Source organism: Somniosus microcephalus, chromosome 21 (genome assembly GCF_052327205.1).
Source record: "Somniosus microcephalus isolate GS21.2 chromosome 21, FLI_Smic_1.0, whole genome shotgun sequence".
In the NCBI taxonomy this organism is placed as follows: domain Eukaryota; kingdom Metazoa; phylum Chordata; class Chondrichthyes; order Squaliformes; family Somniosidae; genus Somniosus; species Somniosus microcephalus.
Genome location: NC_141007.1, coordinates 17,041,179 through 17,060,172, shown reverse-complemented (window position 1 = coordinate 17,060,172; position 18,994 = coordinate 17,041,179). Strand labels below are relative to the sequence as shown.

General features: G+C 47.5%; 1 protein-coding gene across 1 annotated transcript in view; it reads left to right on the top strand.

Annotated features, from left to right (window-relative positions):
• Positions 1-2,922: 2,922 nt before the first annotated feature.
• LOC147102620 (growth factor receptor-bound protein 2) overlaps positions 2,923-18,994 on the top strand; it is a 166,275-nt gene continuing 150,203 nt past the window's right edge. The window contains exon 1 of the mRNA XM_085963272.1: positions 2,923-2,979. Coding sequence (XP_085819398.1) covers positions 2,938-2,979 — 42 coding nt within the window. The 5' untranslated portion in view covers positions 2,923-2,937. The remainder of the gene's footprint in view (positions 2,980-18,994) is intronic.

The following is an 18,994-nucleotide window of genomic DNA, read 5'->3' as shown; positions in this document are numbered from 1 at the left end:
TTCTTCCACTGATGTTATTCTTGCCATGTCTTGTACCTGATATGCTCGTACAAATCTCTTCCAAAAATCTTTAAAGGGAGACAGTCATTTGGAATGTGTATAGAAAAACTCCCCATCGCAAGCTACAGACACTGGGGTTCTTGTAACTTCAAAAATGCCCTCTCAGGTGGACGTACAAGATCCCACGATCACTATTTCGAAGAGGAGCAGCGGAGTTCTCCCCGGTGTCCTGGTCAATATTTATCCCTCAACCAACATCACTAAAACAGATTATCTGGTCATTATCACATTGCTGTGTGTGGGAGCTTGCTGTGTGCAAATTGGCTGCCGTGTTTCCTACATTACAGCAGTGACTACACTTCAAATAGTACTTCATTGGCTGTAAAGTGCTTTGGGACGTCCTGAGGTCATGAAAGATGCTGTATTAAGTTTGTTTGTTTTTCTTTCTCTCTTTATCTTTTGTTTTTTCAAACCTGTATATTTTGTTTGGGGAGGTGTGAGGTAAGGTGGTTTCATAATTACTAAGTTAATGACGTACACAGGGCAGCCAGCTTCAAGGTTAGTGCTCATCCTGTATTCTCGTGCACGCTGGTTTGTCATTACCTATCTTCAGTAGTGCATTTGATAAAACAATTAACGCACTGTGCCTCAACCTTGCAGTTACACATTGTACTTTCTGGTTGTATATTTGATTAGTTTTGCTAAGTAAAGCTCCCACTCATGGCGTGAGCTGTTTAAGGTAGTGAGCAGCTAAGCTGTACGGAGCAGGAGGGTCCCATGTTTGATCCCCAATCTGTGATGACTTGCCTGCTCTCGAGTAGGGTGGCAGTCGGTGATCACTGTTAGGACGGTATGATTCCATGGGCGTATTAAATTAAATTTCATAACTTGCCATGGTGAGACTTGAACTCACGACTTCTGCATCACTTGTCCAGTGCCATAACCACTAGGCTCCTGTTTCCGTAGTATGGTGCCTTCCTATGCAAGTCTAGACAGTGAAGGATGGCAAGGTATTAACTGCGGAGGCCGGTCTGCTTTCATGCGTATGTTTTCAGCAGATAGTAATCGGGCGGGAGCCCTGACTGACATCACCTCTGCGTGCTGTTCCAATTGAGAATCAGCTAACTCAGCACAGACTGGGAATTGGATCTGGGTTCAGCCACGACCACCTCCATTGTCGAATACCCTGCAGGCACACGAGCCTCGCACACGAGCAGTGGCCCATTGGGGCGAGGTACCGGAGGGCTGATGGTGACTTAAGTAGGGTCTTAACAGATGTCAGCGCCTTCAGGAAAAGAGGGGAGGAAACGAGCAAAAAGGATTAATCTCACATGGTAACACTTGCTCAGCTGTCTCCTGGCAGGTCTGTGTGTAGCCTGAGCTGTTCCTCAGTTTAAAAAAAAACCTCTGTGGGTGTGTCCATCCACTGCACATGGAAACGGACACCCTTCCATGCAGTGATCCTGTCCTGTCAACCCTACCTAACTGCCATCTCATCATAACCTTCAGCCCGCTGCCTCCGGCCCGCCACAGCCTTCTCACCATATCCCTCAAACTTTGGTGTAGTGTAATGCGAATGTGGAAATGTTTCTATGTCCATTTAAACTGCAAAAATATCCAGAGTATAATTAGCTTAGACTTTGTCCTTCCAAGCTTGGATTATTTCTAGAGAGTATTAACTGGTGAATTTGACCTATTGTGGAAGAAGTGGATTGGCTAGGGGTGATCTATTTCAGTGTAGAGTGTTGGTACCAATTCACTTTTTAAATGTTATTGCGAAGGTGGGGTCAAGGCTCAGAGTGCAGGACCACACCAGGATGTACTGATTAGGTGGTACCCAAGATTGGGATGTTAAAGCCTGTGGGATGTAGGAGGAATGGGGGACCGAGGGAGGAACGGACTTGCATAGTTTTGAGATCCTGGGAAAGACTGATGAGTAGATGGTGGTGCGGTGAGTCTTCAAACAGCAAGGAGGTAGGGAAATGGAGCAAGAGAAGAGAGTGTAGGAGCACAGAGGGGTGGAGCTCTGGCCATAGTATCAACACAATACCAAATGATGAGAGTTTGCGACGGAGAGGCTAGAGGTGAGAGAAGGATCTTGCCTATCGGCTTTTCCTTGTATCTTGTCCAGTGGTATGAGAGGTGCTGGAGCAGCGTCCCCAGATATGGCAGCAGTAGTTAAGTCTCAGTTGTTCTTGGCTGAATAAACCTTGTGCTAATGCGGTTTGTTAACACTCTGGTTCTCCCAATGTTTTTATGCAGTGTTGTTCCGAGGATGGGCAGGTGTGTGAAATTTTCACACTGTGTCCACTTGGACTGTGAAAAACACAAGTACAACTGTAGATTCTGCCTTTCCAAACTTGGGCCGAGTCTGCAGAGAACATTTGAAGAAAGATCTTGCATTTAATATCACCATTTCATTTTCTCAGGATGCCCAGAAGTGTTTCACAGCCAACTGATTATTTTTGAGATGCAGTCGCACATGCAGCAACCAATATGTGGACAGCAAGATCCCACAAACAGCAAATAAGAGGAATGACCATTGAATGTGTTTTGCTGTTGATTTAGGGGTGGGGGATGTTATCCCGCTCACTTGGGGAACTCCCTGCACGTCTTCGAACCATGTCATGGTATCTATCTAGTTCACAGCTTGAAAATCAGGTAACACAGGATGAAATTAGTCTGGGACTGCTGGTAGCAGTTTATGGCAACGAGTTATGGATACTGCACACTATTGAAGAATATTGCCCCAGATATTCCTGTAGCGTGCTGGTGTCAGGATATTAAACAAGCCCAGTGTCAGCATTGCCATGTTTCCTTAGAGTGATCTATAGTGCTCAGAAAATAATCAACCCTATAGGTACAAAAATAATCTGAAATGCTGATGTAAAATTTTGTTTGCCTATTTTATATTTAGTTGGCTATGCATGATCAGCGATGTATAGAGCTCACAGTGCATCTGTAGCAGCAAGATTTAAAGTAAGTAGAATTTTTTTAGTCCTATGACATTCTGCCTGTGTAAAAAGAAAAGAAAGACTTGCATTTCTGTAGCGCCTTTCACAACCTCAGGATGCCCCAAAGCACCTTACAGCAATGAAGTACTTTTGAAGTGTAGTCATTGTTGTACTGTAGGAAACACGGCAGCCAGTTTGTGCACAGCAAGGTCCCGCAAACAGCAATATGATGACCAGATAATCTGCTTTTAGTGATGTTGGATGAGGGATAAATATTGGCCAGGACACTGGGAGGGGAACTCCCCTGCTCTTCGAAATAGTGCCGTGGGATCTTTTACATCCACTTGAGAGGGCAGAGGGAGCCTTGGTTTAACCTCTCATTCGAAAAATAGCACCTTCAGCAGTGCAGCACTCACTCAGTACTGCACTGAAATGTCAGCCTAGATTATGCACTGAAGTCTCTGGAGTGGGACTTGAACCCACGACCTTCTGATTGAGAGGCGAGAGTGCTACTGCTGCTGGGTAATTGATCGAACTGATTTTTTTCATTTGTCCTTCCTCCCTGATCTCAAAAGAGTCGAGCCCTTGCTGCATCAGTATGTCTCGTCTCTGTTGCTCACACTCTGCCCTTATGAGCCCCTCTAGCTGACACCTCATTTAGAAGCTCCAAATTCAGACCTCTGTAGTCCACTTCCAATCCCGTACATCGATTACCCCATCCTTGCCGAGTTCCATTCGATCCCTGTCTCCCAGCACATTGACGTTAAATTTCTTTCCTCGTCTTAGCTCCTGACCGTGGTGCATTTTATTTCTGCAGCCTGCTCCAGAATGAATTTTCCACTCTTCCAACACCGATTTACTTCATGTTCCCATTTCTCCAACAGCGACATAGTCTTTAGCCGGCACACTCAACCTTGTACCCTGAGCTACCTCTCTTTCCCTCCCGCCCCCCCCCTCCCCAAAACAACTTCCAAAGCCTCCTCGAAACCTTCTTTGGCAACTCTTAACTTTTTCCCTACATCTGATCGATGTCCATTACTGCTCATAGAATCATACAATACAGAAGGAGGCTGTTCGGTCCGTCGTGCCAGTGCTGGCTCTTTGAACAAGCCATCCAATTAGTCCCATGTCCCTGTTCTTTCCCTATAGCCCTACAAAGTTCTCCTACTTTGTGACGTTCCATTGTCTGTGTGTCGGTGCAGTTCAGTGCTGGGACTGTACTTCCTTTGGTAACTGGGTTGAGTCCAGTGCGCAAGGTTTTATTTGCTGAGTGATTCCCTTCACCTGGCCGCGACCAGGAATGTGCTGTGTCCGTGATCACAGGAGTGAGGTGGAGTCATGCTGTTGTGGTGCACTAGGTTGGCAGGGCTGATCTGTGGTATCAGCCTTTCACAGAATCACAGAAACCCCACAGTGCAGATAGAGGCCATTTCAGCCCATCGAGCCTGCACCGACACTTATCCCACCCGATCCCCGTAACCCCTACACCAACACATATCCCACCCTATCCCCGTAACCCCACGTATTTAATCCCCCTAACACTAAGGGTCAATTTATCATAGCCAATCATCCTAACCCGCACATCTTTGGACTGTGGGAGGAAACCGGAGCACCAGGAGGAAACCCACGCAAACACGGGGAGAATGTGCAAACTCCACACAGACAGTCACCCGAGGCCGGATTCGAACCCGGGTCCCTGGCGCTGTGAGGCAACAGTGCTAACCACTATGCCACCGTGAACTAATTCTGAGGAGAGATGAAAGGGGTGTAAATTCCCTCCCCACCCCCCACGAGGTACTTAATTATATGAACTTTCTCATCCCTTCTTCAAGACACTGGCTCTTGCTTGGGGTATAGTTTCATGAATGCTAGGTGTCTTCTGAAGCTTTGGCCTGTGACTATTGGCATGAGACACCAGACTGTGAGCATTGGCAGGCTGTTCAACTGTGGACAGCATCACCAAACCCAACCCTATTTTCATCCAATGTTCACACAGGAATCACTAGGTATCGGGAGCGAGACCCTGGCTGTTTTTTTTCTAAGACCAATTGTAGTGACTCAATTGTTCATCTTACTCATAACAGACCAGGAGTTGAACCTGGGACATTCTAGTTTGTATGGCTGAGTGCTACACTTGGCACCTTCACCCCATGTCCATCGGGAGAACCAAAGTGGCTCCAATATGGAGGAATAACAACAGGAAACGCTGGAAAAACTCAGCAGGCCAGGCAGCATCGGTGGAGAGAGAAACAGTGTTATTTTGCTATCCAATATGGAGGATGTGTGCGTGTGGTTATAAAATGTTGGAGTTGATTACTTTGTCGAGCGGAGCTCACTCGCTGCCTTCATTATCTAGAGGTGATTGACAGCAAATAGTCTTGATGCCAGTGTATACACAATGAAATTCTCGCTTTCTAGGGCCTCTTTGCAGGTGGAAACAACCAGGAATGAAAGTGAAACTGACCATTTCTGTAATTAGGCAAAGACATGATATGTTTAGGAGGAGCTGGGAGGCATTTTGTTTACTCCTGTTAAGATGCATTTGGGATCTCTGAGCCTGCACAGTTATGATTTCAGGTCTGATGTAGAAACCTCCTCTAGTTCAGTGGTGTCAGTTGCTCCTGTAAGAGGCTTGAGTGGTTTACTTTTATGGGGTTGACTCTCACTCCCCTATATCTACTTGTATCATGCCTTATAACCCAGGGACATAACGGTTATATCCCCATGTAATCTGAATTTGTGCCTTTCGTGTGGGTGCTTTTTCAGTCTGTCTGAAGATGGACAGAGAAAACACTTGGTTATGATTGGACCAAAACAGCAATCATGATTGGGCTCAAGTCAATTAGTACAACTTATCTTCACATAATGATACCTTCACAAAGGAGGACACAAATAACCTCCCAGAGATGTCGGGGAGCATAGGGTCTGATGAAAGGGAGGAACTGAAAGAAATCAGTATTTGTAGGGAAACGGTGTTAAGGAAATTGATGGGATTGAAGGCCGATAAATCCCCAGGGCCTGATAATCTACATCCTAGGGTACTTAAGGAAGTGGTCCTAGAAATAGGTAGATGCATTGCTGATCATTTTCCAACATTCGATGGAATCTGGAACAGTACCCATGGATTGGAGGGTAGCTAATGTTACCCCACAATTCAAAAAAGGTGGTAGAGAGAAAACGAAGCCTGACATTGGTAGTGGGGAAAATGCTAGAGTCCATTATAAAAGATGTAATAGCAGAGCACTTGGAAAGCAGTGACAGGATCGGACAAAGTCAACATGGATTTACAAAAGGTAAATCGTGCTTGACTAATCTACTGGAATTTTTTGAGGATGTAACTGGTAAAATAGATAAGGGAGAACCAGTGGATGTGGTGTATTTGGACTTTCAGAAGGCTTTCGATAAGGTCCCGCATAAGAGATTAGCATGCAAAATTAAGGCACATGGGATTGGGGGCAAGGTATTGACTTGGATAGAGAACTGGTTGGCGGATAGAAAGCAAAGAGTTGGAATAAACGGGTCATTTTCCGAGTGGCAGGCAGTGACTAGTGGGGTACCGCAAGGATCGGTCCTAGGACCCCAGCTGTTCACTATATATTAATGATCTGGACGAGGGAATTGGATGTAATATCTCCAAATTTGCAGATGACACAAAGCTGGGTGGGAGGGTATGCTGTGAGGAGGATGTCGTGAAACTCCAGTACGATTTGGACAGGTTGGGTGATTGGGCAGAAACATGGCAAATGCACTATAATGTGGATAAATGTGAGGTTATCCACTTTGGTGGCAAAAACAGGAAGGCAGATTATTATTTGAATGACAATAGATTGGGAGAAGGGGAAGTGCAAAGAGACCTGGGTGTACTTGTGCACCAGTCGCTGAAGGTAAGCATGCAGGTGCAGCAGGTGGTTAAGAAGGCAAATGGTATGTTGGCCTTCGTAGTGAGAGGGTTTGAGTACAGGAACAAGGATGTCTTGCTGCAGTTGTACAAGGCCTTGGTGAGACCATACCTTGAGTATTGTGTGCAGTTTTGGTTGCCTTATCTGAGGAAGGATGTTCTTGCCATGGAAGGAGTTCAGCGAAGATTCACCAGGCTGATACCTGGGATGGCAGGAATGACGTATGAGGAGAGATTGGGTCGATTGGGCTTGTACTTGCTGGAGTTTAGAAGAATGAGAGGGGGATCTCATCGAAACTTATAAAATTCTAACAGGACTAGACAGACTAGATGCTGGAAGGATGTTTCCGATGGTCGGGGAGCCCAGAACCAGGGGTCACAGTCTAAGGATAAGGGGTAAGCCATTTAGGACTGAGATGAGGAGGAATTTCTTCACCCAGAGAGTGGTGAACCTGTGGAATTCTCTACCACAGAAGGCAGTAGAGGCCAATTCATTAAATATATTCAAGGAGGAGTTGGATATATTTCTCAAGGCTAAAGGGATCAAGGGGTATGGGGAGAAAGCAGGGACCGGGTATTGAATTTGGATGATCAGCCATGATCACATTGAATGGCGGAGCAGACTCGAGGGGCCGAATGGCCTACTCCTGCTCCTATCTTCTATGTTTCTATACAAAATAAAGAATACACCATGCTTCCACACATCAGTGGGTTGTCTTGTCTTGACGTAAGCAAGATGTCTCCTAAATGTTCCTCCAGTATTTCAGACTCACTGAGCCTCTCGAAGCTTTTGAGGCTTTCTGTATAAAAACCTGACTTGTCTCGTTCCTGTTTCAGAAAGCCCCGCTGCCTGTGTCCCTGTCTTTATATATCATCTGCACAGGGACGTTCCAACACGGAGTGTGAAATGGTTTTCAATTACCCAGACAAAGCCAGCAAATTGATTATTGTTTAGGCTCTGGGAAAAACAACTTCCATTTAGCATATTAACCACCTTATTGTCTTGGGGCTTTTGAAAAAAACTTTACAATTTAAAAAAAATTAAGTCACTTTTTTGTAAATTTTATAATCTGGCATTTCATACACAGGGAATAATATTGTATAGGTACATTTATGTAAAATGTTGTAATTTTTTACAGTCTTTATTTTATGTCGAGCCTTATTAATAATCACAAGTGCTCAGCTTAGTAGGGAAACGCAAGATGGCCAAAAAATAGTTCGTTCAATCTGGTTTCTTTTACTGATTTTGATATGCTGCCCATATCCTCATTTTAACCAAGTCCCGTTCACCCATCACCCCTGGCTCCTGGTTAAGCAACGCCTTGATTTTGAAATTCTCATCCTTGTTTTCAAATCCCTCCGTGGCCTCGCCCCTCCTTATCTCTGTAATCTCCTCCAACTCTATAATCCCCCCAAGACCTCTGCGTTCTGCCTATTCCAAACTTTTGAATATTCCCGATTATAATCGCTCCACCATTGGTGGCCGTGCCTTCAGCTGCCTGGGTCCTAAGCTCTGGAATTCCCTCGCTAAACCTCTTTGCCCCTCTACCTCTCTCCTCCTTTAAGACTCTCACAGAAATCACAGAAACCCCACAGTGCAGATAGAGGCCATTTCGGCCCATTGAGCCTGCACCGACACATATCCCACCCGATCCCCGTAACCCCTACACCAACACATATCCCACCCTATCCCCGTAACCCCACATATTTAATCCCTCTAACACTAAGGGTCAATTTATCATAGCCAATCAACCTAACCCGCACATCTTTGGACTCTCCTTAAAACCTACCTCTTCGACCAAGCTTTTGGTCATCTGACCTAACATCTCCTTATATGGCTCGGTGTCAAATTTTATCTTTTTTTGATAACGCTCCTGTGAAGCGCCTTGGGACGTTTTATTACATTAAAGACACTATATAAATGTAAGTTGTTTTTTGTACTTGATTGGTTTTGATTCCTGTTTGGTTCTTGCTGATTGGTATGTTCAATTATAGTTTGGTTTTATAAATATGAAATTAAGCCAGTAAAGAAGTTGCGGAATTTAAAATGGTGTCCAAGTGCATCCTTGGCAATCTGTTGGCTGTCCGAAGACTCTGTCTGGTTCAAAGCCCCCAGTAAGCTTTGATCCAGATATTAAATTCGATATTTTTTGAAGGATGAAGTGTCTTTCGTAGGCTGATTCCATTTCAGTCACATGGGTAATTGTGTTTTCCAATTACTGTCAGTACTGTAGCCAGTCCAACTGGGAAAGTGTGATCACCATTGGGAAGACACTCCTCCTTGTTTTGAGGTGTGTTTAAGGGCTGCCTTTTACATCAAATAATCGCCTATATGAGCTGGAGACCCTCTCGGGGTCCTTGGTTTCCTATTTGGCTTGCCTGCTAATACACTAGGAATCATTTACATGTATTACAAACATACGAAGCAGGAATAGGCCACTCGGCCCCTCGAGCCTGGTCCGCCATTCAATAAGATCATGGCTGATCTGATCACTTCCACATTCCCGCCTACCCCCAATAACCTTTCACCCCCTTGCTTACCAAGAATCTTATCTACCTCTGCCTTAAAAATATTCAAAGACTCTGCTTCTACCGCCCTCTGAGGAAGAGAGTTCCAAAGACTCACGACCCTCTGAGAAAACATTTCTCCTCATCTCTGTCTTAAATGGATGACCCCTTATTACAGGAAACTTTGTGCTATCCGGAGGTTGAATGTCCGGCAGCTTCGATCTAACGGCAGAAATCAGCAGCCGTTTTGGTTAGGTTTTTTTTCTTCTCCTAGCATTCTTTTCACAGGCAGGCTCTGGAAAGCGTCTTTGTAGCTTAGCAACAGCTTCAGAGACACTTCCAAGCCACGGGCTGAGTGTTGACAAGCTGTTGCTAAGCAACAGTGTTTGTGGTCAGATACGGCAGGCTCTGGAAGGTGTGTCTGTATCTTAGCAACAGCTTCAGAGACGCTTCCAAGCCACGGGCCGAGTGTTGACAAGCTGTTGCTAAGCAACAGTCTTTGTTGTCAGATACGGAGATGAAAAGCTCCTAGCTGGTCTATCCGGAGGTTTTGAGGCAACGGCAGCAGCTCGGTCCCGTGGGTGCCGGATAGCACAAAGTTTCCTGTACATGTAACTTGCCATCAAAAAAAATCTTGCTGCGAAAAGCTGCAAGGATCTCTTGACCTTTTAACAGGTCAGACCTGTTCCTGTACTTGGTTATTGTGCTGCATTGGTACCTTCTGCTTCTGTGCATTATTTATTTTGTAAATAAGTATGATTAAATAGCTTAGCCTGTATGCAGTGGTCTGACATTTACTTTCCATGTTCAGAGGTGGTGGCCATCCCATGTGTCCTCCGTAAGAAATTAGGACTCGATTGTTAAACCGGGGCACGGCTGTGAATAGGAGCGTGGGTTTTAGTTAATAAGGCGCACTGCTTATGGAAACTGCCATGGACATGTGAACAGTTCTGGGGAGGCTGGAGTTGTCACCCCTGACTGTTTTACAGCTAGCTGGTCTCTGTTGTTGAGAAGTTGGATTGTGTCATGGCTCATACTTGCTCCAAGGTGTTTTAAGAGACTATTCGGCCTCTCCAAAACTTACCAGTGTATTGAGTGGGGTACTCTGAGCCAATTGAGTTTTGTAGCCGTGCTGAGTGGTGTATCTCCGAATCATTTTATTGCAATAGATGTACAATATTTGCAGAGGATGAGAAATCTGAAAATGAAATTGAAAGCTGCTTATAAATCCTGTGATGTATTTAATATGAAGAAGTCAACTATTAGCTGTTTTGTGTTACTGTTTTGTATGCAGTTTTATTCAGTAAAGGCACTTTGATATTGATGGTAGGACTTCAGGGAGTCTGGCTACGAGCATGGCTCTCCTGTAAGGGGAACAAGTGATATGGTTCAGTAGAGTTGAGGTACAGATCAGCCATGATCTAATTGATTATGTAGACCAATTATCTCATCTGGATAGGGTAGGGAGGACCAGGGTGTCATGCTTACAAGTTAGTAACGGCAGAACCAGATTGGATGTTAGGTGACCTTTTCCCAGAGAGTAGTGGATCTGTGGACCAGACTGCCGGCTCGTGCACTGAACACTGATCCACTGTACTGCTTCAAATGAGAATTGGACCTGTTTCTGGCCAGGGCGGAGATCACTTCGGTGTACAAGAGGTAGGCAGCGTGTAACGTAAATCAGCACCAGTGTGATGATCTGGACTAGTTTCGATCACCTAAAGAGGTCGAAGAGGAACTTTCCAGATTTTCTTATCCCTAATTGGTCTAGGTTTTAAAATGGTTTTTCACCTCTCCCAGGAGATTGCATCACTTCCGGGTGGGGTGGGGAGTGTTTGTGTTGTGATGCAATTGTGATTGGTGGGGGGGAGAAACATCAGCTGCTGGAGGCACAGAGCTCACCTTTTATGTTGGTGGCTACCAGCAGTGGGAATGTCTGTCTGGTGTCGGTAGCACATTATCGATATAAAGGTACCATTAACAGATCCTGTTGGCACACTAAGTTTGGCTGAGTTGTGGTCACCGGCACTTTGACTCTTTAAATTTCAGAATACTGGAACTGAGCAGGAAAGTAGAATTAAGAAGCTAGATGCAGCATTTATGTTATGTCCACGGTGCATCCATTTACATTATCCTCTCTCTCTGATCAGAGAGGCCCTCTCGTCTATACTCTCCAATATCTCGGGCTCAGCTCAGCCAGAGGCCTGTAATAACCCTGATTTAAATAAGAAAAGTGCCGTCATCATTCTAAGGGTTAATTGAAGAGGCTTGGAGGCCCATTTTTCTGCTGCTCTGTACTCGTGGCGATGGCATGGTCGTTTCCTGTAATAGATAGTGACCTGGGGTTGCAACAGGCTGCGACTCTGCTGCTGATTGCTCAAGCACATCACACACCGCTTTTGTAAGTGGAGCCAGTGGCGGTATCTCTCGATGGGCCCGAATAGGAAGCATTTCCACAAACTTGGCCCCATGGCTCCTCATTTACGAGCTTCCAAACAACTAACGTCTATACAATAGCAAAATACTGCGGATGCTGGAAATCTGAAATAACAATAGAAAATGCTGGAAATACTCAGCAGGCCAGGCAGCATCCGTGGAGAGAGAAACAGAGTTAACGTTTCAGGCCTGGGACCCTTCATCAGAACTGGAAAAAGCTGGAGATGTAACAGATAATAAGCAGGTGCAGAGACAGGGGGGAGGGGTTAGGAGGGGAGGAAGGAATTGAAGGAACATCCTGTACTTTTGTAAGAGGCAGGAAAGATAAAATGTTGCAAATGGGAATGGCAAAAATCATACAGCATGAAAAATGGGGGCAGGGATTATTATCTGAAATTGTTGAACTCTATGTTGAGTCCGGCAGGCTGTAAAGTGCCCAATCGAAAGATGAGGCGCTGTTCCTCGAGCTTACGTTGAGCTTCATTGGAACAATGTAATAGGCCGAGGACAGAGAGATCAGAGTGGGAGTGAAGCGGAGAATTAAAGTGACAGGCGACCGGAAGCTCAGGGTCACCCGTACGAACTGAACGGAGGTGTTCCGCAAAGCGGTCGCCCAATCTGCGTTTGGTCTCCCCAATGTAGAGGAGACCGCATCGTGAGCAGCGAATACAGTATATTAAATTGCAAGAAGTACAGGAAACTCTCGTTTAAACGGCACCTAAATATCCGGAATTCTCTCTTAACCGGCAAAATTCTCACTCTGAAAACAACACCTCAATAACTGGCAATGTTGCCGAGTCCGAGTCTCCCGCGGTGGCCGAGTTGGTCAGTGGGGGTAGTTCTCCAAACTGCCAATACTCTTCTTGGCGCTGTCGGAAGTCGGAACACCTCAATAACAGGAGTCTGACTCTCCTGCGCTGCCAGTAGTTCTTCTGATCCGCCATTTTACAGGGGTACTGTGTGTCTCCCACGCTGTTGGTAGTCACTGCATTGCATTACCCTCAACTGGCAGTACTGTACTTAATCAAGCATCTTCCACCATCCATTTAACACAACATTCTGTAGGTGAGTACCCAGTTATTGTATACTGCACATTTCTTGATTTTTGATCAAAATAGCCTCAGTAGATAACCCTCTCCATCATTCGGAATTTTTGATCAACCGGCAACACGCCAGTGCCGGATACCAAAGAGTTTCCTGTACAAGTAAATTGCTGTTTCACCTGGAAGGGGTGTTTGGGGCCCTGGACAGTGGGTAGGGAAGGGTAAAAGGGCATGTGTTGCACCTCCTGCGCTTGCACGGGAAGGTGCCAGGAGAAGGGCTGTTGGGGGTGATTGGGGTGTGGACCAGGGTGTCGTGGAGGGAGTGGTCCCTTCGGAATGCTGAAAGGGGGGGTGAGGGGAAGATGTGTTTGGTGGTGGGATCACGCTGGAGGTGGCGGAAATGGCGGAGGATGATCCGATGAATGTGGAGGCTGGAGGGGTGAAAGGTGAGGGAGGGGAAGGGATGAGAGCAGAAGTGCGGGAAATGGAACAGACACAGTCAAGGGCCGTGTCAACCACAGTAGAGGGGAATCCTCAGTTGAGGAAAAAGGAAGACATGTTTGAAGCACTCTTATGGAAGGTAGCATCGTCAGAACAGACGCGGCAGAGACGGAGAAACTGGGAGAATGGAATAGAGTCCTTGCAGGAAGCGGGGTGGGAGGAAGTTCTCCTGGGAGAACTCCTGGGGAAGCATGCCAGGGGATCTGAGAGACGTCGTAATTGTGACCATCTTCAAGAAAGGTGACAAGTCCGGTTGCGGTAACTACAGAGGAGTCTCCCTGCTATCTGCCACAGGGAAAGTCAAGAATCCTCCTCAATCGCCTTCTCCCAGTGGCTGAAGAGCTCCTTCCAGAGTCGCAATGTGGATTCCGCCCACTAAGGGGCACAATGGACATGATCTTCACCGCGCGTCAACTACAAGAGAAATGCAGGGAACAGCACCAACCACTGTACATGGCTTTCTTTGATCTCACAAAGGCCTTCGACACCGTCAACCGTGAGGGATTATGGAGTGTCCTCCTCAAATTCGGCTGCCCTCAAAAGTTTGTCACTATCCTCCGCCTGCTTCACGACGACATGCAAGCCGTGATCCTGACCAACGGTTCCACCACAGACCCAATTCACGTATGGACCGGTGTCAAGCAAGGCTGTGTCATCGCACCAACGCTCTTCTCAATCTTCCTTGCTGCAATGCTCCATCTCACCCTCAGGAAGCTCCCCACTGGAGTGGAGCTAATTTACAGAACAAACGGGAAACTGTTCAACCTCCGTCGCCTCCAGTCCCGATCCAAGGTTGTCCCATCCTCTGTCGTCGAATTACAGTATGCAGACGATGCTTGCGTCTGCGCTCACTCGGAGGTCGAACTCCAAACCATCGTAAACACCTTCACCGAAGCATACGAGAGCATAGGCCTTACACTAAACATCCGTAAGACAAAGGTCCTCTACCAACTTGCCCCCGCCACACAGTGCTGCCCCCCCCCCCCCCCCCCCCCGATTATCAAAATCCACGACAAGGCCTTGGACAACGTGGACCACTTTCCACACCTCTGGAGCCTACTGTCAACAAGGGCAGGTGTCGATGACGAAGCCCAACACCGCCTTCAGTGTGCCAGTGCAGCCTTTGGTCGCCTGAGGAAGAGAGTGTTTGAAGACCAGGACCTCAAACCCGGCACTAAGCTCATGGTCTAAAGGGCAGCAGTGATACCTGCCTTGCTGTATGCCTCAGAGACATGGACCATGTACAGCAGGCACCTCAAAGCACTGGAGCGGTGTACCACCAACGCTGCCTCCGCAAGATCCTGCAAATCCATTGGCAGGATAGGCGCACCAACGTCGGTGTTCTTGCTCAGGCCAACATCCCCAGCATCGAACTCTGAACCACGCTCAATCAGCTCCGATGGACGGGTCACATTGTCCACATGCCCGATACGAGACTCCCAAAACAAGCGCTCTACTCGGAGCTCCGGCACGGCAAGAGAGCCCCAGGTGGGCAGAGGAAATGCTTCAAGGACACCCTCAAAGCCTCCTTGGAAAAAGTGCAACACCCCCACCGACACCTGGGAATCCCTGGCCCAAGACCGCACAAAGTGGAGGAGAAGCATCCGGGAAGGCGCCGAACACCTCGAGTCTCTTCGCCGGGAGCAAGCGGAAGCCAAGCGCAAGGAGCGCACGTCAACCCAAGCACCCCACCCACCCGCCCCTTCAACCACTGTCTGCCCCACCTGCGGCAGAGACTGTAGGTCCCACATTGGACTAATCAGCCACCTGTGAGCTCATTTTTAATGTGGAAGCAAGTCATCCTCAGTTCCGAGGGACTGCCTAAGAGAAGAGGGAGGAAGTGTAGTCCAGGTAGCTGTGGGAGTCGGTGGGCTTGTAGTTGATGTTTGTCGAAAGCCGATCGCCAGAAATGGAGATGGACCATGTGAAGGTGAGGGAAGGGTGGAAATTGGAAGTAAAGTGAATGAAGTTATCTAGTTCAGGGTAGGAAACGGCACTGATACATTGATGACTATCGGAAAAAGAGGTGAAGGAGGGGACCTGAGTAGGACTGGAACAAAGAATGTTCCACATATCCCATGAACAGGCAGGCATAGCTAGGGCCCCTGTGGGCTCCCATAGCAACACCTTTAATTTGGAGGAAGTGAGTAGAGTCAGAGGAGAAGTTGTTCAATGTGAGAACACGTTCAGCCAGGCGGAGGAGGGTAGTGGTGGATGGGGACTGGTTGGGCCTCTGTTCAAGGAAGAAGCGGAGCTCCCTCAGGCCATCCTGGTGGGGGATGGAGGTGTAGAGGGATTGTACGTCCATGGTGAAAAGGAGACGGTTGGGGCCAGGAAACTGGAAACTGTTAAAGTGGCGGAGGGCGTTGGAAGAGTCGCGGATGTAGGTGGAAAGAGACTGGACAAGGAGAAAAAATAGTCGAGATAGGAAGAGATAAGTTCCGTGGGGCAAGAACAGGCTGAAACTAACGTCTATTGCAAGTTTCACGAGCGACTGCCCTATTTTCAGACTTTGGACCTGCTGATGTATATTTTGCGGTGCGAGCAAAGATTTCAATACCACACTCTGTAGAATTGACTCTTTCTCTTGGCTGTGGGTGCTCTGGGATTCCCCTCAGTTGCATTGTGGGTGGGTTCCTGAGTCCCACTGGCAACCCAGCGACTAATGTGCACATGCAGTTTAATTGCAATCTCGACCTCCAGTCAGTAACTGGCCTCGGCCAGGAAAGTACTACGGATGCTGCAGCTGGCCTCACTTCCCCGAGTTAGGATGGGTGAAATCGGGCAGAATGCTCACTTCCAATCACAGCCCAGGGACTTCTGGTGGAAGTGCATAGGTGTGGACACAGATGAGCATAGGATCGGGCTCTGATGTGGTGCCTCCCCTGGTCAAACAGCCTGTTGATGACCAGGTTCAAACATGGGCATGGCACCAGAGAGCGGTGTGGCCAAAAAAAATTGGCAGAAAGACTTAAATTTATATCGCTCCTTTCATGACTTCAGGACATCCCAAAACAGCCAATTAAGTACTTTTGAAGTGTAATAATTGTTGTAACGTAGGAAACGTGGCAACCAATTTTCGCACAGCAAGCTCCCAGAAACAGAAATGAGATAATGACCAGATGATCTGTTTTAGTGATGTTGGTTGAGGGATAAATATTGGCCAGGATACTGGGGGTAACTCCCCTGCTCTTCTTCGAAATAGGGCCATGGGATCTTTTACATCCACCTGAGAGAGCAGACGGGACCTCGCTTTAACCTCTCATCTGAAAGACGGCACCTCTGACAGTGCAGCACTCCCTCAGTACTGTACTGCACTGGGAGTGTCGGTCTGGATTTTGTGCTCAAGCCTCTGGAGTGGGGCTTGAACCCACGACCTTCTGACTCGGGTGAGCCACGGGTGGCAGCCGGTGAGGTGTGGGGGAAGGGCGAGTCTGTCTTTTGAAGAGGCACTGTGCCACATTACAGCACTGCCAACCGGTCAGGGCTCCCGGTGGCAGCAGCAGTAAAGTAAATGCAACATAAGGTGCTTCTGTGTTCTTCGTTCTAGGTTATCCTGATTGTCATGACAACGAGGGAGCTTTTATCAGTAAAAGGTTTATTACTGGTCATTTATTCCTCGTGTGGAAAAAAAAACTGGTGCGTTTTAGTTTTTATTTAGAAATTCACAGTGGAGTTGGTTCTGCTGCAGCAATATACAAATAGTTTGATCTGAATTAATGTTGAGAATTTTAATTCCTGGTTTTCTATACAATGCTGGCTTTGAAGTGTACTTCCCCTGTGCCTCATGAGAACACTAGGGTAAATGTCTCAACACTTCACAAGAATAACTTTTTGGAGTTCAGTGCAGTGACTTGTTTTACAACCATCAATGTCCTGTTACAAACTTCCTCTGATCACTAACTTGTGTCCCGTTAAAACCGCGTCCGATTCCTGCTGGCCTGTCCGCGCTCAAACTTGCATGAATTTATGACTCGTATCTCAGTGAGATGCTAAGTGTCTACAGCAGTGGTTATAAAAGAAAGACTTGCATTTCTATAGCGCCTTTCACAACCTCAGGACGTCCCAAAGCGCTTTACAGCCAATGAAGTACTTTTGAAGTGTAGTCACTGTTGTAATGTAGGAAAAGTGGCAGCCAATTTGTGCACAGTATGATCCCACAAACAGCAATGTGATAATGACCAGATAATGATTTATTGATCTTGGTTGAGGGATAAATATTGGTCAGCACACTGAACTCCCCTGCTCTTTGAATAGTGCCATGGGATCTTTGACCTCCACTTGAGAGGGCAGATAAGACCTCGGATTAAGGTCTGATTTGAAATCGGTGCCTCCGACAGTGCGGCCTTCCCACACTGGAGTGTCAGCCTAGATGATGTGCTCCAGTCTCTGGAATGGGTCTTGAACCCACAACCTTCTGACTCTGAGGCGAGAGTGCTGCCACTGAGCCGCTGCTGACCCGCGGAGCTGCTGCTGACCCGCGGAGCCGCTGCTGAGCCGCTGCTACCGCGGAGCCGCTGCTACCACTGAGCCAGTGCTGACCCACTGAGCCGCTGCTGACCCACTGAGCCAGTGCTACCACTGAGCCGCTGCTGACCCGCTGAGCCGCTGCTGACCCGCTGAGCACAAGGTACATAACGGAGTATCCACAAGCCAGCTCCAAACAAATTCTGGGGTTCCCATTCCGAGGATACTGGAGGGGAATCCCATTTGTCCTAATGGGGAGCAATTTGAAAGGGTTCATCGAATGACCTATGTGATTGGGAGGGGGCGGGGGTGGGGGGAAGCGGTGGTCAGTCTGATGTCTGCTACAGCCACCCTCATGACAGCATGTGGCTGGTACTTGTTGCAGGCACCATTGCCATACCGTACAAACGGGCTCGTGTGTCCTTGCACCAGATATATTGATGCGCTCGCCGTGTTGGCAACGAAGAAATGTATTTAAAAGCAGATACTGGAGACTCGTTCAGGTTCGCAGGAAGGGCCAATTTTGTTTTCTGCACAGATTATTAGCCCTAGAGTTTGGAGCTCGTGTCGAGGGCTGCTGAGTTTGTGCGGGCTCACATGGGGCTCTGCACTCGGGTGGAATAACTCTAATGCACGCTGCCTGTCCCTTTGTGTGGTTTGGTAATGCAGAGCTTGATGATCTGGTGCTCTCCAGCACACGGTGAGCCAAGGCAGAAGGTGAATGCAAGCGCCTGTGTGTGTTCAGTGGGTCTCGGCCAGATGTGAATTGAAATTAGAGACTTGCTGTGTAAATCTAGTTGATTGCGTGTGGGTTCAGTTAGACCAGGTGTCTAAACGCTGCTGGTTTAGTGAATAAGCCGGTTCAAGGCCTGTTTTAATATGGTGGGTATCTATATGCACGGCGGTTTTGCATTGAGCCCCACAGACCAGGGAGGTCCTTAGTTTGTGAAGAGTTGACCAATCTTGACCGGAGTCGCAGTGAGGACACAGTCGATGGCCTCAGCATTCCCGGGCTAGGCAGGGGAGAAACCGACCATGGTTCTTGCAGTTAAAGTGCCTCTGGTGCAAGATTGGCCATGGGTGTCAAATAACCTGCCAACATTTGCTGACCAGGCTCATACCGAAAGAATGGTCCCTTGGGCAGAGTTCTGGAGGGCTGGCCCTGCCCATGGGGAGGAATTTCAGCA